Raw genomic sequence first — 22183 nt, 5'->3', positions numbered from 1 at the left:
TTAAAACTTTCAGAGCATAAGCAATGACCTGTGAAAAGGAGTGCTTGGATCTAGACCCCTGTGCATGATGAGGTCTGGCATGTCTATTATGGCCAATTAAAGTGACAGGTAGCAGAGTGTAAACACTCCTGACTCCTGCCGTTCCCTGGCTGGCTCCAGGCTGCACGCTGCCTTTCACCTCTGCCTTGGAAAAGGCATGTCAGTTTGAACTTCCTATCCAGAGCACAAAGCGGCTTTTCAGAACCTCTGTGCCCTCTGCTCATGTGGTTCAGAGTGAACAGCCCAGAAGCTGAAGCTTGGTCTTTCAGTCAAAACCTGTTGTCCTTGAATTGCACAATTGTGTGAGATACAGATGTTATCTTGCGAAGGAAAGGGAGGCTGGCAGTGCACTGCAGCACAGGCATAGCTTGCCCTCTGTCTGGGGACTCTTCACCAGCTTTCCAGGATGCTGTCCAGCACTCGATCCTAGATTTGGATCTTAGGAATAAACTTGACCCTAGAAGTCCCTTCCAATACCCACAGCAGCAGTGTGTGAAGCTTTGCCTTAAACTGAGCTTTGAATATTAGATTTGAGTAACTAAACAGTCAGAGGAAGCTATTGCATTGAACAAACTGACTTGTGGCCCTAAAATAGCTTCTTATTTGAACAGCTTAGTAAAATAACAATGCTCTGCACACTGATCTTGAACTCTGAGAGATTTTAAACTCCCAGCTATGTGGGGAGCCTTGGTGTTCTTCCATGCTGCAGCAGGAGATGGAAGTAGTTTCTATGACTTCCTCCCTCCCCCATCAACCAACCTGCAAGCCACATTGCTGTGCATAGCAGCCCCTGCTCTGCCTTGCGCTCGGCCGCAGCTGCGTGGGTGAGAGCCCACAGTCGCTTGCTCAGCTTCCTTGTGGACGCAGATGCAGAAGTGTTGTCTCGCTTAGTGCTTCTGCATTTTCCTCTTACGTAGTTTCTCCTGTTCCCTGTCAGATCAAAGGGTAGATCAGAATCTCCCCACCTCTGCCTGACAGCTGAAAAGGAAAGGAAATATGTTGGGGGAGAATCTGTGCTTTAAAAAAAGTTCATAGCCCACTTGATGTAAATACGCAAACATTTGTAGAGGAGTGGCATGTTTCTAAAGCACATTGGTGAGAAATGCTTCACACCCTTCTTTGTTACCCAGTAATTAAGAGAATGCTTGCCTTCCAATGCAGTGGCTGCTTAAATAAAGATGACAGAGCCTGGATTTTCTCTATGGTGGATGTGCAACAGTAAGTAACATTTCATCTGAGACTGCCAAGCCTGGCAGACCTCCACGTGGCACCTCTTCCCTTCCAATTGTGGTGAGGTGACTTTTCTTGCACTTTCGCTGGGAAGAAACTGGATGGGGAGGGAGCAGGGACTCAGACTTGCATCTGTCCCACAGCTAGCAGATTCAGCTTGTCGGATGGGTGCAGGTCAGGGGCATGGTCCTGGTGAGGGAGGTGCCATGGCTGACATGCATGTGGCATTTCTTGTTTCTGGTCACGTGTGATGGTTCCAGCTCTTGCTAATCAAATTGCCCAGTGGTGGGAGACTTGGATCATCTTTTCTTCCCTGTCTCCCTGGAATACTGGGAGGCTGTTTAAATGTCAGGGGTGCTGGTGATTTGGCTGTGATGGGAGCGAATTTTAACTAGGCTTGCTCTTCAGCATGAATGTATTGATGTAGGCATGTCATGTAGCCTGTCTGTCAGCCAAGTTACTAGCTTTCAGCTGCTTTATGTGCATGTTTTAGGGATTGCTTCCAACCTGGGAAAGCCCAGCCAGGTCACTGCAGGGCAAGGCAGAGCTGTATTCCCATACCCACCTAATGCCGATGCAGCTTTCCTGCCCCACAAGGATCAGAAGGAATCCATGGGAATCACTGTCTTCTGGCTCCTGCTTCTGTTTGGGGTGGCTGTGCAAAGGCAGGCTGTGCTTTCTCATCTGGCTTCAATGCAGCCACACAATTGCCTCTTTCGAGGAAGGGAATTCATTAGTTTCTGTGAAGTGGCCTTGGATCTTTGGGCAGCAGGTGCTTCTATAGAGCAAACTGTTGCTGAATATTCAACAGTTGCTATACAAGCGTCTGGCCGTCTGCCTGTGAAGCACTTGGAGTTATCTTGAGCATCCGATTAGATAAAGTGCAAAGTACTTACTGCTTTAAAGCTACCCGCAGCTATGTTGTGTTGGTGGTGTTTTAACATTCTTTTTTTTTTTAATGTGGCTCTTCCAAGATCATAAGCAGCAACTTCATCTCTTTTGACTCAGCCAACAAAGAAGGGAACTGCAGAGCAGAATAAGAAACACAGTGATTCATATTCAGGTTGTCAGAACCTCATTCTCATACTGGTTTCAGCTAATGGCACGTACACTGGAAACAAATGACTCAAGACAGAAGTGTCTCCTAATCGTTAACATACTGTTTAAACTCAAGTTAGCTCTTTTAAGGCTTACCTGAATAATACGTGTTCTTGCCAACCTCTAATTTGGTACATGAAGTACTGTAGATACCTCAACTATGAAGGAATAATTTGAGAGGTTAAGCTGTGCAATCAGCCTTTTCTTTTTCTTTTCTCTCTTTTTTTTTTTTAGGAGTTTAATTTCCTTAGGTGTGGTCTGTACACAGCTTGTGCTAGATGGCATCACTGAAAGTATAGTCCTGTGAGAAACTGTGATCACTGAACAATTACGGCTTCAAAGATCTTGTGGCTTTAGTCAGTAAGGTGTGGATGCCTGTATATAGTTTACTAGCAACATGCCCCAATTCTGACATCTTGTAGTAGCTTTCTTAACCTGTATTAGTTGTTTTAAAGGTGCTTTGTCTGTTTTCTTCTACCGGTTATTTAGGCCACAGAAGGAAAACTTTTCATTAAATGTGTAATTGTGACAGTTGCACTGAAGGCTGGTTTCACCAAGGGAGCTGAAGAGACACCTTGGTGGTGTTATGCAAGTCCCATGCTTTACAGGATTTCTGTGCTGCACATCAGAGGTATTCTTGTGCCTGGAAACACTGTGTTATTAGGGGTGTAGTGATTCCCCACCCCTAAGCTCTTAAACCTTAATAGCTAAGCATGTAGCTCCTACCCACAGAAAACAGTCATGCAGGCTGCAGCACAGTGGCTGTCACTGGTCTAGTTTCTGTACATCTTGCTGAAACAGTGATCTTTAGCACTGATTGTAGGTGGACCTTGAGCACTTAAAAGCATGAATAAGCAGCTGATGCAGCTGCTGGAGCTGAGCCTCCCTGGCAGGATTGTTTGTTGTGCTGCTTGCTTTGAAAGGGTTGGGGTCTTCAGTGTGTGATTTGGCTGCCAGGTACTCAGAAGAGCAGCTGAGACGTGCTTCCTAAATGCCCACTTTGTTTGTGCAGGTCTGTGTGGTAGGTGCCAGATTTGTGGAGAAGAGTGGGGCTGGCAGCCTGGGACATGGTGTGCTGCGTGGCGTCCGCTTTCCCTGCTGTGAGGAAGCAGTGGAGGGCAGCTGAGGGGGAGCTCCTCAAAGGAGCTTGGCTGGCCCTTGTTCTTCACTTATCCAGTCCCCATCAGTCTCTGAGCTCCTCCCCACAGCTAGAGGATGGGATCAGCAGAAGGGAGGACCAGCTTCCAGGATGGAAGTCTTGCAGTGAGGCATTTCAGAAGCTGTAAAGCAGGTGTTCAGGCTTATGATGGGTCATTGCCTCCAAAAGCTCATTTCTTTTCTTCTTTTTGTTTTATGGGGCTTAGAAGTGAAAGTAGGAGCAGAGCAATTACACTTCAAAAAAGAATACATGGTACTGACCAGCATGGGTACAGTGCAGTCTGTGCTGTAGCTATAGATCAGTACTCTAATACAAGTAAGTATGTGAATGTTAGGTTGCCAGAAAGTGACAGGAAAGAAAAGCAAGCCCTTAGCCTTTATAGATGACACTGCACATTTAATTGCTAATGGACTTTTTTTAAAGAGCATCTAGGCTGCTATTATTAGAAAAAGCAAATGTGTGGTGTTACCTACAGGGAACAAAAAGCGAGTCTTTCATGATCTTCTTGACCTTTACTTTCTTGTGTTAATTTGTTTAATACCAGTGAGATTTTCCTGCTGTAAAAACTTGCTTAAGCAGATACTTCTCCAAGATCTCTGAAAAAGACATGCTAATTGGGAGGCAGGGCTGTGCAAGAGCTGTTTCTTCCTTTCTTCCCTTGATTTGCAAACTCCTACTTCAGGGATCCACTGTGTGCTCCGTGCCTCTCTCTTTCCCTCCTGGATCAGACTTTTACCAGCTGGTGCAATTCCATAACAGCAGTCAGGGCTTTATTGCATTAAACTTTTTAAGAGAAACAGGAGCTCTGTGCCTATGGGGCTTAGCATGCAGGAGGAAACTTTGGGGAAACGTTAAACAAACACTCCTGGATACTTCTGAAACATCTTAATTGCTCTTAACAATCTTTACTTTTTCAACACCTACTAGAAAGTTCTTATTGCTTGTGCTGTCTATTTGTAGATCCCAAGGTACTTTGCAAAGAGCAACAGTGTCATTATCCCTGCTTGCTTGTGAGGATGCAAGGTGCAGGTCAGAAGATGTGCTGAAGAACCTGGGGCTATAGCAGGGCCAGGGCAGACTCCACGGCTGGTGTCTGACCTGCCGAACCACCAGCTCCCTGCGGATGAGGGGTCGTGGCCATGCTGAGGGTGCTGTGGATCAAAGCTATAAATTTGATTGCATGAGGAAGCGTGGCTTCAATAAATACTACATGGCATAGACCAGGAATTAATCCTTTTGGACATCTCTTAGAGTGGTACCTAGGGAAAGTTTCAGGCTTAATAAAGCTGACTCAGAGAAGTGGGAGAAGGCATATACACATGTGCTTATTATTGTATAGTGCTGAAGTGTCTTACTGATGTTACTTGTGTATCTGGAAAACCTGTTGAAAGCTCAGCTAGAAAAGCATCCAGATATCTGCTCTGAGTATGTACCTAGAGATTCAAACACTGCAGGTAAAGCTGTCCTTTAGACTGCTTGGGTGTTCATTAGTTAACTAGGTCTGAGCAGGTGGGGTTGTTTTGAATTTCTTAAACCTCCATATGCTAGGAGTTTTCACAGTCATATAAATTGGTATTTCAGGAAAAAATGGAAGGTGAGACCTGCCTTTCTATTAGCAGTTTTTGCAAATCTTAAAAAGCTGCAGCTTCTGGCTGACTCTTCTCATGTTGAGGTGAAAAAGGCACTGAGAAAAATTGGTGTCATCAGCATAGAACATCACTAGCTCTGCAAAAGGGGATTTAAGCCTCTGTGCCTCTAGCATAGGAGCACCCAGAGGCTACGGGGGTTGACTTGAAGCTGTGCTGCTGCTGCAAGTGGTGCCACTGTAACAGCGTTCCAGCGAACGTGCTTGCCAGAAGGGCAGCTGGTGCTTGCGATGGTGCCAGGCTTCCAACGCCTTTGGATTCCTGGGGAAGGAGCTGGACAGGATGACAGTTGGGCCTAAATTTGAGGTGTATCTGTGAATGAAATGCTTCATTACTTGTGCCAGTAAACTAAGCCTTAAATGCATGATTGTCTTAACTTGCTGGCAATAGTTCAATGGTAAAGCTGCCTGTGGAGCTTGTAGGTGAGCTTTGGAGTGGAATTCTGAGTCAGAGCATTTGCAGGACTCGCTCTGGAGTCATGAGTTATTCGTGTCACGCTGGATGGGAGTTGTCAAAGCAATATTGTGTTGCTATGTATCAAAGGACAGAGTAAAATCTTAGGCTTTATTTTCTCAGTTAAGAATTTTTATTTGTCCCTCAGGGACAAGCAAATAGAAAACAGCTTGTCTTGGCTATTGCGAGTATTCATGGGGCAAGAAGGGGAGGGAGGGGACAAACAGCAAGAGCAAAGTGTTGCAGTAATGAGAATGACGTATTATTTTAGTTGATACTTAATCAAGACATGTAGTTCCAGGAAGCAGGAACAGATGGGTTTGGCTTTTGTTTTCCCTGCTCTCTTATATCTTTGATTGTCACCAAGACTTACCAAAAATGTTTTAACACCTGCCAACTCTTTTTTTCACCTTATATGTTTTTGCCCATCCTCAAAGACAGAGTAAACTGTTAGACTTATCTGGCTTGCTTTTGTTTAATCGATAATATTAATCACAGGGCTAACTCTCAGTGACTTCATGTATTATCTTCTTTCAAAGGATGCCTCTTTTTATAATAAAACTTTGAGGATATTTATTACTTCAAGTGCATTTTGATAGTAAATTAGGGCAAAACTGACTGCATTTTGTACCTGGGTGTTGTGTCCCTCTCTCCTATAGAAGAGTCGGAGACAGTATTTGAGCTCTTCTGGAAGGTGCAGGCTACCTTAGGGACTTGCAGGAACTGGCTTTGTAAAGCAGGTCAGCCTTTTTGTTTTATGGTCTTTATTCAGTATCACTCTTGCTTACCAGGGCATCCAGACAGTGGGTTATTGCTTCTCCTGTGTCCTCTTAACTGCCTTGAAGGATGATCTGAATTGACTCCCAATTCTTCTTTTGCCAGGGTGGTGAAATCCAGGACTGTGCCTATTTGGACAGCGAAAGCGCCTACAGCGAGTCGGAGCTCTTTCCTGATGACGACGCGATGACTCTAGCACAGCAAGAGGTTCACCATGAGTCTGACATGGACAGTGCTATTGAGAGTGCCCAGAGCTCGGAGGCCTCCGACGTGTGTCGGAGCGAGGAGAAAGACAGTGTGCTTGGTGGCCTGTTTCTGCCTGGTGACAAGTGAGTGGTGGTTTTGCCCCGTGGCAGCCCTGTTTTGAAGCATGTGCAAAAGGACCAGGGAGGAAGGAGCCTTTATGTGACTAATCCCTACTGTGGGAGGCTGAGGATGCCTGAAGAATTTAGAAACTTAATATCCATTTACAATGTAAGGAGATGGATGTGCAGGTCCTCTAAGTGGCTTAGACAGTCTCAGCCCTGGCTCCTTCTGGCATGTTCTGTGAGCACTCATGGGACTTGATTATTGCGTGTTGAAGTGAAAATGTTGGGTCTCTCCAGAATGGATCACTTCATTAGCATCCCCCAAAACTTAGGGTCTTCTGTGTTCCCATAACCTTTGTATGCTGGAATTAAAACAAATACTTCCTGCAAAGCAGTGCAATATGGGGAATGCTGCTTTAGTCTTTTGTACATCTAGTTATCTGGAGATGTGGGCTCTGCAGATTTGTTTTGCAACTCCATGTACCAAGTTAATTCTGTGTGTTTCTAATTTTCCATAACCTTTAGCGTGCAACAGTAAACTGTTTTTAACACAGGATGTCCTGGCATGTGTGTGTGTAACCATAGTTTGCTCTTAACACAAGAGTGTCTCTAATCCTAACTTGACTCTTCCCAGGTATGTACCTGGGGGTGTTGGTAAAAGCTGACTGGGGGGGGAAAGGATCCAACTTGATTTAATCCTGCTTTGAACTGAGTTAATGCAGTACCACAGGACAGAGCTCAGCTGGACATGCTTTGTAAGCCTCTGCCCTGTCTTCCCTATTTTTGGCTTGTCATCTTGATTTGTGCCTCTTGAGCTTCTTTCGTTGCTAAGGCAGTCCTCCTTCTCTCTCCTGGGCCTCCTCAGATGCTCTCTGTGCAGCCTCATTCCTACCCTCCTCCTGAATTTCTCAGCTAGCTGAGATCTGGCCTTCTCCCATTTGCCCAAGCAATCCCAGAGACTTTATCAAGATAATTCCAGTTTTCATCAGCTTTATCAAACTTGTCTCCTGGCCTTGCCATTCCCGGTTCTTCAAAGCACCTATCCTTGCGGTGACTGACTTTTACCCATACTGCATGTGAAATGAGTATCTTTCCTCCTAGCTGTGCCATTCAGGCTCTTGTGAAGGGGGTGGGGGACGCATTGTGCATCCTGTACCCTCCTTCTAGGGAGGGCAGGAACTACTAAGAGCTACTGTGCTACTACTAATAGATCTTGGTTTATCCTCTGAGGCCTCCTCAGCTTTGGTAAATCTGTGGGAAAACACTTGGGAAGCTTCATGCTTTTGTGTTAAAAATAGGAAATAGCTTTAAAACAAACAAAAAAAAACCTGAAAGCTTTCTTCAGAAAGTGTTAGAATGGGGAAAAACAGCTGCTTTTAGCAACTCCCTTGAAAATGACTGTGCAATTCCTAGACAGTTTCCAGCCTGTTCAGGATCTACCCTGAGCATGGACCATTTCAACCCAAGCAGTTTAAAGTTTGGCAAAGCTTACGAATAACTACAAATTACAAGTTCTAAGCAACATTACTAGGCAGGTCCAGCAGTGGTGACCGTTTGCATAGCTGCCATAAGAGAAACTTAGCCAGGCAATGCATGAGGGATAATGGGCTATTGAACTCCAGTCCGTTGGCAAGTGGTGATGTTCCAGGGCTGTTATGCTGGAGAGTGGATTTTATGGACCAGTGTGTGTTATCAGCCCAACTGAGGACCGGTCGCTTACCTCCATCCCTGGTGGAAGTGTTATGAGGAGCTTCTTCCTAAACTGACTTGATGTAACAACATTGAGATGCCAACAGCAGTTGCAGTTACAGAGATCATAGTCACCCAAAAACTTATCAATACACAGTATGTCTGTGGCACAGCAGCTCTTTATGAATAGATGTTAGTGTGATGTGTTGAGCTTCTCGCTAATCCATCTCCCAGCCAAGGAGCCTTGTTAGATAAGTTTGATCTATTTCTAGTATGAGTATTCCTATCTTCATGATCTTCATCCTTTAATAGTGTGCTAGGCTTGACTTGCCCTAGTTTCTGTTAATGTGAATTAGATAAATGAATTGCAGGTTATAAATGGATCTCATCAAAACAGGAGAAACAAAAGAGCATACATCTGAAATGTTGGCAGGCTTCCTCTTCTACTAATTGCTTTTGGAGGGAAGGGATATGCAAATAATGCTTGCACCATCCGCCAAAGGAACACTGTTGCATCTCTTGTTTACAGCTCACAAGTGTAGTATTACGGGAAGAGAAATCTCCCTGTCTCTAAAAGTGCAGGGCATGGTTAAAAGGCTCAAGGTAGATTCAAAAGAAACCTAGGAGGCAATATTGTTGAGCTGCTGGAGAGCAACATCAACTGGGAGGTACTGTCCCATGGCTCAGCTACTGGAGTTGAAGATACAAGCACTGTGCACTGAAGCAAAGGGAGTGAAAAACTTAACCCAATCTGCACAAAGTGTCAGCAGATTGAATCAGTGCCTTGTCTGTATTGCAGAGAGGCGCTGGATTCTGCTTTGTAGTAGGAACAGTAATGTGTCAGGCAACTCCAGGGCTTCACAGGTGGAGCGTGTGTTTCAGGCCTTAGATGTGCGTTTTCTGCAGGGAGAAGTTTGTTTATAAGAACTTTTATGTGAATTTACTGGCTTGTCTGTTTGAATGCCTTGTCTTTCAAGGCACTATGTCAAATGCACATCAGATGTGTTCAGCACTTTTTTAGCGCAAAGTAAGTGGGTTGCAGCTTCAAATGAGGGGACAAGCTGTAAAGGTGGAAGATTCCATGTGAGGTGAGATGCTATCAAAGTCAGCCTTCGAGACGTTTTGACCTCTTGTTTCAGGTCAAGTCCTCACAACCCTTCTGCAGCATCTGACCTCTCAACTTATTCCACCGCCTCTCTGATCAGTAATGAAGAACAGTTTGAAGACTATGGGGAAGGAGATGATGTGGATTTTACTCCCAGTAGCCCATGCCCTGACGATGAGACCAGAACCAACGCCTACTCTGACCTTGGCTCATCTGTATCTTCCAGGTTGCTCCTTATTCATTAACAAACAATTTTTCAATTTTGTTCTTCTCTGAGCATGGGTGACCATACCGGAGTTTACACTGGTTACATAGACTCACCTTAAAAGCAAAATGTTATCAGTTCATTTTCTGCCCTCCGATTGACAGACTACATTTAATAGAAGAGCTATAGCAAATACATTGTCTCTGATAACCTCTGTTGGGTTCTGTTGAAATAACTGGGCTGTTTTGCTTGTAGAGATTTCTTTGTATTGCAGACACTAGATTTCACAGTTAGGGGCTAGTATTGGAAGTTGTCTGCTGCAAGCTGGAAACCAGTTTAGCACTATGCACCAGCCCTGATACAGTGGAGAGAAGACCTGCAAGAGAACTGTTTCTCTTTGGTGTTCTGATACTGCAAATCCTTAGCACTAACCTGTAAGGCGAAGTGCTGTATATGGACAGGGGTTTGTTTGAAACAAGCATCCATGTTGACTTTGAATGTCTTGGAGAACATAAGCAAGTAGCTGCTGTCTCTTAGGAGCTGGAAATGCCACTACAGTCCACTAGTTTCCTGCATGTGACCTCAGTCTCTGTAGCTCTTATGTCCTGTAACCAAGTCAGTTGCTGATTTTAAAATGCTTCCCCAGGCAAGGGAATGGGTGAACAGGGTTGGGGAAGAGCCGAGAATGAAGATGCTCTAGGATTTGTCTGCTTGGATCAATAGCACATGAAGGTCTTGTGCTTTATTACTAACACAGGACAAGCTCACTGAATCCCTCTGTTCCGCATGCAACCCCCATGTGCTACCCTCTGTTTCAAGCACTTCTGCAATCCAGCCTTGCCACCTCTTGTCATGCATGCAGAGCCAGCACCCCTCTCCACTGCCCCTTCATGATGATGGCTTGTGTCCTTCATCCCCTATTTCCTCAGGTTTATGCAGCCCTTTCTGTTCTCATTCCTGGGGCTCTGTGCACTTCATGCCATGATTGCTCTCTTTTATTTGAGTTTATTTTCTCTTCATCATGCGCCAAGATCTTATCTCCTCTTTAGACCTATGTCCACTTCTCCCTTCCTCCTCATTATAGGGTTTGTTCCATCCTACCATCTGAGGGGATTCGTGTGACAACTTCTTACCAGACCACTCTGTTTTTCATCTTCCTGTCTTTCTCTTGGAGAAAAGACTCTTCAGGTTGCATGCCAGGCTTTAGTGGGAAGATGGGCAAGATGAGAGGGGGACATTGCTGAGGTGGAACGTACTAATGTAGCTGCTTTTCCTACATGCATCGCATGGACTCTGTATACCTTTTGCTGTTCTTCCAGTCACCCAAACTGATGCTTTCCACTGGCACCCAAAACACGTCCTCTGTAAAGCCTCAACTCAGACAGGTAGACTTGCCCTAAGACTAGCATTGTCCATCATCAGCTCTAAGTTAGATGAGCTGCAGTTAGAGGTGGTTCCCCAAGTCCCTTGTCTGTGATTCTGACGCACAGACACACAGTCAAGAGGAAAACCTGTTGTGAGTTGGTTGTTATAGCCAGTAACATCTCTCCTTTCCTGCAAACAGTGCTGGCCAAACACCCCGAAAAATGAGGCATGTTTATAACAGCGAGTTACTGGATGTTTACTGCTCACAGTGCTGCAAAAAGATAAATCTGCTCAACGATTTGGAAGCCAGGCTGAAAAACTTGAAAGCAAACAGGTAAGCAGCCTATTGCACTGCTTTTAGAAATGCCCCCTTGAAATGGGACTAGCTAGTAGCAGGAGGAGAGGAAGAAGGAGCCCTCCCCTTCCCTGTATCCCATTCTGTCTTATACATGTGTTGTTCTTACAAAACAGTAAGAATTTCAGACCTTGACATCTAGCCTGAACCAAAATGCTGTTCTTCATTAGCTAGTAAGTATTTTTCTGACTTAAGGTGCAGACAGCATTAATAAACTCAAATATTTTAACCAGTGAGCTCTCTGATTGCAGAGGAAGAGTAATATTTCCAGGAATTTTTCCCAGGAAGTGGGGTCTGCTGTGCTGCTTAGTGCAGATCTACAGTTAGGCACTGTTTTCTCCAGGTGGGAAGGAGTGATCTGGCAGATCCTTAGCTAATGCGTGTAACCTTACATACGCCTCTCCTAAAGCCATTGGTCAGCAGAGGTACTTCATTCCTGTGGGATTTTTTTTGTCCTCAAGGGAACTTGGAAAAATGATGACTCCTATGGCAGAAGTTACTTCTGGGGTTCTTTGCAATTTCAGCTTTTTCCTTACATTTCCCTCTCTGCCACTCCATCTACTTCTAAATGGTGCTGAGCACTTGGAAAGAATCCAGTGGTTCCAGCAATCATCTAGAGTTTTTGAAGGAAATGATTTGGTGGGCTTCTAGCTCCCCCTAGAAACTGAATGTAAATCCTGCCTGTCTGCATAGTCCTTGGCACAGAGCGCACTGCACTGCTTATTCTCTTGATGACACAGCAGCATAGTACTTGATATGAACAATGTTCCTGCCCTAACAAGGAGTCTGCTAACACCCAGACCATGACCAGCTAGGGCTTTGGTAATTTTATGAGTGAGGCTGTATATACCTGGCTGAAAAGAGAGCGATGCTCTGACAAAGAGCTGTGTGTCTGTGTGCACACAGAGATGCGACATCCTTTTATCGAGAGATGCAGCTGGGTATTTTGATTTGGTTCTAGTGCTGTTGTCTGGAGTCTGGTCCTTCATTTAGATAATACTAGTCTCTGGCTGCAAAAGGGAACTGTAAAAATGGAAAGCATCCCAGTTCCTTTGCTGAACTGGGAAGCATTATGGGGAAGAATAAACTAACTGTTTATAAAATCATCTAAAAACTGGGAATCCAGAATAAATGTCCATCACTAACTCAGTGTCCCTTTGTGGCGTTTCTAATGTTAGTTTTGCTCTGATTTACACTGACAAATCTCTGCTAAATATAACAGTATTTGCAAATTGACTTATTAATGATCACAGTAATTTGTGGCTCCACTCATCTTCACATTGTTGGTAACTGCAGCTTTTGATTAAGTTGTCTAAGAATATTGTTCACAGAATCATTTTTTACTTCACTAAAAAAGTCAATATTATGTTTCATTGTGCAATTCAGCTGGAGTTTAAATTAAGATTGACTCCAACACTGATCAAATAAGTGTTTAATTCCTATATCGTTCCTTCTGTATCCATGTAGCCCTAACAGGAAAATGTCAAGCACGGCTTTTGGAAGGTAAGAGTCTTTAACTTTTTTATGAATACATGTGGAATCAGCTGTAACAATTCCATAAGTGGGGGTGGAAGGAGAGAGGAGAAATACGTTTAGGAAAACAAAAATGTGCCAAGACAAGTTTTCGAGGGAAGGGGCCTGTATTTGGATAGGGATGTTACAGAATATAGAAGCCACTTCCAGTCTTGGAGCAGGCCCCTGAACTGGAAAGAGCTCTGTTAAGAGCATAGATAGTTGCTTCCTTGTCTGCCAACTTTCTTCCTTTACACTGCTATTCCATCAGTCCAGCTATTGCTTCTTTCACCCTCATAATGTGGGCCTTTTTGTTGTTCTTGCCAAAATGCAAAGGAAAGCAAGAGCATCCCTTTAAAAAGTACATACAGAATTGTGATCTTCCTTTGACTGAATGAACCAGCCCTGGGCTGGGGAGGGCTGTAAGTTTCAAGAATATTTTAGATAATCTCCAGTGTTAAGTATTCTGACACTATTCTGTAGTGGGAACTGCTTGAGATTTCTTTTTTTCTGTTTTTTAAAGAAGTTCTAACTGTATGAATTTTTCTAGATTAACTGTACCAATCAGTGTGCAGTGGTGGCCTTATTAGAAATTTAAAATAAGGCAAATACTCAGTACATAGTGTGAATAAGGCCAAGTAGTTTTTAAACTATGTTAATGCTGGTGGCAGATCCTATCAAAAGCAACAAAGAGCTCACACCCTAGAACTAATGTCATTGATTGTGCTCAGTATGACTTCATTTAGCTACCAGTCTCTTGTAAGACTTGTGCTTAAACCAGTTGTAATTGTCACTGAAATGATCGCACAGATTTTAGCATCGGATGTTCAAAGTGCAAAGTCAGGCTGTAAGACAATACCTAGACTCTTTCTCCTCCATCCTCATCAAGCAAAATAATTGTCCTTCCGATCTTTCAGACAACTCTTCCACAACAGTAACTTCAGCAGCAGTAATGGCAGCACAGAAGACCTGTTCAGAGACAGTATAGACTCCTGTGATAACGATATCACTGAAAAGGTGAGAAGCTGTGTGCATTGCCATTAATGTACCCAACAAAATCCTGCTGGAGACATGCATCAATTGATGAAGCTCTCTTGCTCACAGTTACCAGTGATCTGAAGTAGCTCATTCAAAATGTCCTTGATATTCCATTAATATTATGGTTTTGCTTCACAAAAATGTGAAAACTATGCAAGTACAGATCTAGGCATTGTGTTAGTACTTCTTTACTGTGTATTTGCATTGATCACCTTCAAGGAAGATACAGGGTCTGGGGAACTCAGAATTTCAGAGCATAATTTCCCTGCTGGCTTTGCAGGGAAGTGTACCCCCTTTAAAAAGGGTAGCATAGCTAAATGCCAGTTAGGAACAGTGGTGTATGAAGAGAGACTCAAACTCTCAATTCTTTTCCACTTCCCCTTCCAGGTAACGTACCTAGAAAAAAAGGTGACAGAACTGGAGAATGATAGCCTGACAAATGGTGACCTGAAGAGCAAACTGAAACAAGAGAACACACAGCTAGTTCACAGGTAATAAAGCACGGAGCCAGTTCTCTTTATCATGCCAGAGCAAAGCTAGAACAAAGTTTTAGGGAAGGAACATCTCTACCTGTAAAATATGACCAAGTCTTCTGCCTTAATGCTGACGGATAAAATAAGATAAGGCTTCATCTTGGAAGTCCAGGTGGAATAGGGCTGCCTTGCTGAATTTTCAGCAAGCAGAGGCCTTCCAAGCAAGTTTCTTAGTACAGCGATGTTACTGACTTGTACAGAGCAAGCTCTTCTGTTATAAGAGAGGTTACCACTGGTTTTTTTTTCTTGCACATAGCAAGAGAAGAAGGCTGGGTCATAGTCCCAGCTGACTGAGAATGAAAGAATAATAGATGAACTGATACTACTTAATTCTATGCTTATTGGGAAGATTAAATACCAAGAGGGATATTGGGAGAGGATAATTGCCAAGAGAGATGGTGAAGTAGAATGAAATAAAGGAATGGGGAGGAAAGAGAGGCAATGAAGTTGCAGACTTTCTTTTAAAGTACTTGTGAAGCTGTTGCTGAAATGAGATCTGGTTTCCTTAGAGTTCATGAGCTAGAAGAACTATTGAAAGACCAAGAAACATCAGCAGAACAGACCCTGGAAGAAGAGATAAAGAGACATAGAGAAGCATATAGCAAATATGAAAAAGAGAAAGGCACTGAAATCGAACTGCTAAATACAAGGTAACAAACATCTTGGTGCCACCCAGAACAGAGTACAAGTTCTTTTCTTCATTTTTACTTTGCATGTAAACGTAGGCTTTTCACAACCAGACAGTGCACAGATGGTTACAGGTTAGCAGTTCTATAGAGTAGCTGTGCAGTTGTATGTCTAATGCCCAAAAGCTTGGAGGATGCTTTACATTAATGCTTTAATCCACGTGGCCCATGTAGACAGCTTAGCTGGATATTTGGCGTGGATTCAAGGAGGGAATTGTGACCAGCTGTAGCAAACACTTGTGTCTGCATTTGTTTCTTCCTACTTAATTCTTTTTAGATGCCTGTTGTTAGGAGCATAAGAATCTGAGGGTCAGTGCAGCATTTTTGGCCCTAAAAACAAACAAAAAGCACCCGATAGCTCATGATAAAAAAATGTTAAGGTTAGAAAGATTTTCTTGTTTGGTCTTTCTATCAAGTGCAAGTGAAATGGCTTTTTAGAGCATGCTATTTTGCATGTCTGCGTTCTTGAAGAGGCATTTGCTGTAAGATTTTTGTTATTGACACAGGGTTCAGCAACTGGAGGAAGAAAATGGTGAGCTGAAAAGCACTGTCACACGACTGAAATCACAAACGGAGAGATTAGATGAGGTAACAAAACTCCTGAGTGCTTGAGCAATTCAACAGCAGCTAGATTTATGTAAGAGCAAACTCATATAGTGATTGGCCCAGCTTCTTTAATTTGCCTTCCCTAAACAGGACTGTTAATGGAATTGGAACATTGGTCACCTTTAGTGGCAGGAATGCCCCGAGACACATGCCAGCGTATGACCAGCTGTGTCTATAGATTTGTGTTGTAAAACTGAAGATGGCTCATGCACTTGCAAGCTAGCTATGAAGTTCCCCATTTATTCTAGGAAAGGCAACGCATGTCAGATAGGTTGGAAGACACTAGTCTGCGACTGAAGGACGAGATGGATTTGTACAAGAGAATGATGGACAAGCTGCGGCAGAACAGACTGGAATTTAACAAGGAGAGGGAAGCCACACAGGAGGTAGGTGTGAAGAGGGATGTAAGACCAGGCAATTGCACCTCATCTGCATGGAAGCCCATCTGAAAAAGAATGGACAGACAGGATGAACACTGAAAATACAACATCCAGTGAACGTATTACTGGATTGTGTTTCCATGGGAGGGGTACCCATAGGCGACGAATGCTGCAAGAATACCTAACAAATGGCAATCCCTGACCCAAAGAGTTTGCAACTCTTTGAGAACTTGCAGCCTTGAATGTGTGCCCTAACGTTTCCTTTACTATGTTTGCAAGGGGAATTATACCTCTCAGACATGAAGCTTAGAGATCAGAGCCACTTCCAGCTCTGAAGTGGTTTAAGTGACCTGTGCTTCCATAGAAGAGGAAGTGGCTGTGTTGTAGGGCTACCGGCCTCAACCAGGCTCACAGAGCGCTTGTGTCAGAGTACAGAGGTGCAACACAGAGAAGGCTGCTGCCAGGGAGGGCTGGTTGTGCAGGGGCTGGAAAGATATGGCCTGCTTGCATGCCCACAGCTCATTGAAGACTTGCGGAAGGAACTGGAGCACTTGCAGCTGTACAAGCTGGAATGTGAGCGTCCTGGACGTGGGAGAAGTTCTTCATCCAGCGTGAGTGAATTCAACGCCAAAACCAGGGAGGTGGAAATGGAGCATGAAATAAAACGGCTGAAGCAGGTGAGCAGGGAAGGGCCTCTCGATCCATGTGAAATGTACAGGACTGCTTTGAAAAATGCCTATAGCTGCAACCCCTAGCACACTGCCTTTAGGTTTTGTCCCCCTCTTCTCACACAAGCGCAAGACCTGCATTGCATCTGTCTAGGACTTCTTTGCACAGGCGATGTAAAAGTTGCCCATAGGAAATGCCTGTGATACAGGCAAGGAGGACTTGTTGCTGGTGGTAAGAGAGTTGCTGTTAGCTTGCAGCCTTACCACATGTCATCCAAGCTACCTGTGATTTTAAAAATTTATTTATTTTTTAATGAAAGCTTGTAGGAAGAACTTAAAAGCAATGTCTTTTCATTCTTAAATAGGAGAATCAGAAACTTCGTGACCAAAATGATGATCTTAATGGACAGATCCTAAGTCTTAGTCTTTATGAAGCTAAAAATCTCTTTGCAACGCAAACAAAAGCCCAGTCACTGGCTGCTGAAATTGATTCTGCATCAAGAGATGAGGTAATATGCTTTTTTTAATCAAGTACTACATCCAAAAATACGCATTTTTTCAATGTAATTAGCTGTCAAGGTTGAACTATCTGAAGCTGACAAATGAACAACAGAAAAATCTGCTTTGCTGGGAGCTCAAGTGTTAGAAAATTGCCTTAAATCTAACAGTGTTTTTGGGTGCTCCTTTTAATATAACTCTTCCATTTGTCTCTCTCAGAAAATTGGAATTATTAGAATCTCGGTGAACTGTTTTGCAATGGATTTATTTTAACATCTTCTCTCTTACAGGGTATTGTGATATTATGACATTAATTTCATACAGAAATTACCATAGCTGATTACTGAAATTTTTACTTTCTGTTCTAGATTTAGTTCTAAGTTACTTCAGTAACAACCTCTCACTTAGATATAAATTTGTGCTATGTATTCCCTGTAGCAGAGCTGAATTCTTGGAGAAAGTAGGTAGTGTGCAAGTAATAATCTGGTAATGCTTTGGAAGATGTGATAGGAGACCCATTTGTACGTGGGCTGAGTCAAGCTGGTACAGCTTCCTTTAAGCTCCAGGACAGATCGTGAGATCAGGCCAATGGATATGTAAGAGCTCCTAGGGAAAAAGACAGGTTAGTGATGAAGGAGATTAAAAGGAATTGTTTGCCTTTTATGCTTTGTTTCTTCTGGACAGAACTTCCCATTTCTTCTTCAAGAGGAGTCCTGAGACAGACCTTTTTACCTGATCTATATTTGAATGACCCTGTTAGCCTTAGCTCCTGGGCAGTCCCTTGAAGTGAAGTGCATACTTGAGTTTCTTGCTGAACCAGAGCACTGTGAAGAAAGGCTGTTTAATTGTTGAACTCTAATTAGGTAAAAGCAAATTGGGCTTTTGCTATTGTCAAGAAAAAATCTTTTTCTCCTGAATCTGATGACTCTGGCTCATGCAAGCAATACCCAACACTCCCCCTCTAAAGGAGGAAAGTGCCTTACAACTGTGGCCCAGGCTTAGTAAACCTCACAGACCTGCATAAATTTTTCCCATTGTGCCATTTTCCCTGTATAATCAAAATGAAGGTAAGAAACTGCAGATTCAGGGTGGGACTTTTATGAAGGCTAAAGAAAATGGATACCCAAATCACATTAGCTTCAGGAGGATCTGGGGCTCTGACACTCCTGGGCAGCTTTGTCTGTTTGGTATTAAACATGCAGAGTATAAAAAGCAAGCAGTCTTTGGAGAGTTTGAGGGGTCTTTCACAGCTCAAAGGTCTAGTGAAACAAATGTATTTAATATAGAGCATAGAATATTCAGTGGGTTGTTCTTGAGGAGTACGTAGCTGTGTTGTTTTGGGGTTTTTAGTAGGTTTTTTTTGAGAGAGTATGTACATGATACAGAGGCAGCCCGTATTGTTCCCAGTGCAAAACACTGAAATCCTGGTTCTGTTCAGCAGCCTTTCATGCAAAATGCTTTCAGTAGATATGAAGAAAATTGAGTATCATGAAGCTCTTGCACTGAGATGAGGAAGCTCATCCATGGTGTGGGTGCAGGATGGATCGGTGTGTTAGATGGGGAATTTGTTTCAAATGACCTGCCAAAAGATCCCTGGAGATGACTGTTCACCACCTTCCTTAATAGTAAAGATCTTTAACTTATAGATCGTTTCTAATACAGATACAGGGAGGAGCTAGAGGTAGAATACCTATCACAAAAGGGAATTGGTGATCCTGAGAAGGTGCTAGTCTCTAACCTGTCTGAATTTCATGCTATTATGTAAACTAGTGAGAATATTTCAAGAGTAACTTTGAAATGTTGTGTTTCAGCTCATGGAAGCCCTTAAAGAACAGGAAGAGATAAATTACAGATTGCGACAGTATATGGACAAGATCATTTTGGCAATCCTAGACCACAACCCGTCTATCTTGGAAATAAAGAATTGAAGAGAATGAGAAGGAAAAGCAGCAACTGCCTGATATTTCTGCACTTGCCACTGGATCTAAACAACACTCTGATACTGTAAATTAATCTATAAATATATATATACACTACGTGTGAGTGTGGGTGCGCGGGTGTGTTTATATGATGTTTGGTACACTGTTACTTGTCATTGAATTGGCTTGGTTAGACTTTTTCCATGCACTTTCAATACCTGTGATAAGATGGATACTGTATATTAATGTAATAACAATATAACTGGATCATGCTGTTTTAGATACTGGACAAAATGACTCTACCTCTAGTTGTAACGGTAAAAAAGACAATGGAAACATATGGATGTGGCCCTAACTTTAGGAGCAAGAATTGTTCTTTCGTTCTTCCACGAATTTGGGTACCAGAAACCGATTAACATACCCAGGTTCAGTCCCTGACTGGTGCTGACTGTGTAATTTGCTATTTGATTTAGTTTTAGTATTTAAACTACACATAGGATAAAAAAACCAAACTTTGGGGAAAAGGAAAGACACAAAGTAAAAGGGAAGAAGAGGAAGATAATTGCAGAATTGTTGCTATTTGTGAAAAATCACCATCCACTTGTTTGCCACTGTCAGCACAAAGTGCTTTTTATGTAAGATCACTTTGGAACCTGCTTTGGGATGCTCTGAGCCAGCCCACTCTTTAGTGTGTGTGTGCATGTGTATTTTTTATGCCAGGGTCCCTGTAGCATTGAGGCTAAGAAGCTCTTCAGATCTGTTCCCCTATTTTCAGGGGTTTATCATGGGCCATTAAGATGAATTCTGGGATCCTGCCCCTTCCCCTCACCCTTAATTTTAAAGATTTCACTGAAGGAACATGTTCCAGTTTTTACAAAAAAAGAAATGGAACAAAAAAAAAGAAAAATTGCATGAAATAGCTCACTTCAGGGGGAGGAGGAGCAGCCCTTGAAATTAGGTGTTGAGTTGCTTTCCCACCCCAGATTGACATTTTGTGGGCAAGCTGTGGAGAGGACTGGCTGGGTCCTAACACAGTGGTGGAGAGAAGTCTGATGTGGAGTGACTTCTACCTATAGGGCAGTAAAAAGAAAAAGAGCTTGGTCTTGCAGAAGTTGCCAGTCCAGACTGAGTACACACATGCATATCTAAAGCTCTGAATAGGGAACGCATCTTGATTTAGATGAGCAGTTGTGCAAGTGCTTAACTCTAAATGTGTACTGTGACTGCTCATAGAAGTCAGTGGGACAGAACATAAGCTTTAAAGTTGAGTGTATGCTTAAATGCTGCCTTAAATAGGGACGGACTTCAACATGTGCCTGTGTTCTCCTGAGCTGGATCAGTGTACTGTAGGGCTAGGACCTTTTTAATTAATAACGTAGCTTATATAAGGAGCTTATGGAATTGTTTGGATAGTTGAATGCTAAAAAAAAAAAAAATTATTCCATGCACTTTTTTAAAAGTAAAAATTTCACACTTTTGATTCACACCAACTGGCACAGAAAAATAGGCCCAAGTATCTGGCTTTCCCCAATGCATAGAGATGTTTCCTCTATTGACTACACTCCCCAGAAGAATGTTACAGTAGCAATGACTGTGCTTTTCTGTGTATTTCTTGCTGTTGGCAGTGTCTTGCCCCTAGTATTCTCTTGATGTATCTTGGTGTGTATATGTGATGCATTTTTCCTGAATTTGAATACATAAAACGTATTCAGTTATGGATGTAAATATATATATATTTTTCTGCAATCTCTGTGCTCTTGCCTTCAGTGATGTGTTACTGGAGTGATGGGAAGGGGGGGAAGTACTGAAATCAGGCTTTCTTGAAGGCAAGAAAACAAAAACAATTTGTTTCTATGTGTCTACATTAGGCAGGTGTAAAGTAACTGGAAAGCAAAAGGGACCAGAGGAATAACTATGGGACACAACACGCCAGCGCACAAAGATGTCTGTAGGACTTCAGTGCTCTGGGAGAAATGGTACAGTCCTGTTCAAACAGGGATGTCTTGGGGCTGGTTTCCTGAGGCTCTGGGGTAATCTGGAGGAAGGGATTTAAAGACTACTCCTTTGCCACCTGGGGATGGTGTAAAATGTCCTGTGCTAAATTGCAGCAGCTTCTGTTTGTGAAGTAGGTGGAACACCGTGGACACCCCACGCATGCGCCTTTCCCACCTGCTGCTGCTTCTGGATGTGCCACCCAGAAGGTAGGAGAGGAACAGTTAAGCCAGCTTGGTGCTACCTACAGCTCCCTGCCTACAGGACTCTTCACCTGCACTTTCGTGATGGCATTTCCCTCTGCGTGGTGCTGTCTGTGGGTTGTGACAAGGACTTTGCTCTTTTTATAGGCCACAGAGAACTGTTTCAAATTGTCAGGTGGCTGTTGCTAGCCTGCTGTGACAAGCAGGGCTGGGTGAGCCAGCAGCCCTGCTACTGGAGCTGACTGTGTTTGGTAAGTTACACTTCTGTCCTGCCCTCCTGCAGTGGATTTAAAGATGAGTGAAGCTGTTGCAGGTCAGATGGGTGACTCAATGTTTTCCCCTAAATATTTTTAAGCAAACTGGACTTAGCTTCAAAATTTTAATAATCTAAAACCCGTTCCCATTACGGTAGAACATCAGCAAACGTTGAGGACTATTTCACTGAAAATTATGCTGAGCACTTGGGAAGCAGAGAGCCTGGCTTACTTCACTGAGACCACAGAGTCTGTGGACATGAACAGAAGACGACATGACTGTAGTGATAGCCAAGTTTTTGTGCAGGTAATTATATGTAAGAGGTGAATAGTCACTAAATCCGGCTGAAATCCTGAAAGCGGTATTCTAGGCAAGGGTAGCCAGCAGTGGATTTTCTAAAGACTTGCAGGACTCCTTGTTTAGCTCTGCACCCAACTGCTTTAGCATTTAGAACCTCTTCCTTG

At 43.2% G+C, this 22183-nt stretch overlaps 1 protein-coding gene across 4 annotated transcripts in view; it reads left to right on the top strand.

Moving 5' to 3' along the window:
* Positions 1–21015, top strand: part of RAB11FIP4 (RAB11 family interacting protein 4) — a 129004-nt gene extending 107989 nt beyond the window's left edge. For 2 of the 4 annotated variants that reach the window (XM_050908536.1, XM_050908539.1), the window contains 12 exons: positions 6508–6731; positions 9539–9730; positions 11274–11408; positions 12897–12932; positions 13859–13958; positions 14367–14470; positions 15022–15162; positions 15705–15786; positions 16053–16190; positions 16703–16861; positions 17218–17361; positions 19162–21015. In XM_050908536.1, coding sequence (XP_050764493.1) covers positions 6508–6731; positions 9539–9730; positions 11274–11408; positions 12897–12932; positions 13859–13958; positions 14367–14470; positions 15022–15162; positions 15705–15786; positions 16053–16190; positions 16703–16861; positions 17218–17361; positions 19162–19278 — 1572 coding nt within the window. In that variant the 3' untranslated portion in view covers positions 19279–21015. The remainder of the gene's footprint in view (positions 1–6507; positions 6732–9538; positions 9731–11273; positions 11409–12896; positions 12933–13858; positions 13959–14366; positions 14471–15021; positions 15163–15704; positions 15787–16052; positions 16191–16702; positions 16862–17217; positions 17362–19161) is intronic. The other 2 variants (XM_050908537.1, XM_050908538.1) reach the window with 2 other exon arrangements.
* Positions 21016–22183: the final 1168 nt, after the last annotated feature.

The sequence above is a fragment of the Gymnogyps californianus genome, chromosome 19 (assembly GCF_018139145.2).
Source record: "Gymnogyps californianus isolate 813 chromosome 19, ASM1813914v2, whole genome shotgun sequence".
NCBI lineage: Eukaryota > Metazoa > Chordata > Aves > Accipitriformes > Cathartidae > Gymnogyps > Gymnogyps californianus.
This window is presented reverse-complemented; position numbering and strand designations above follow the sequence as displayed.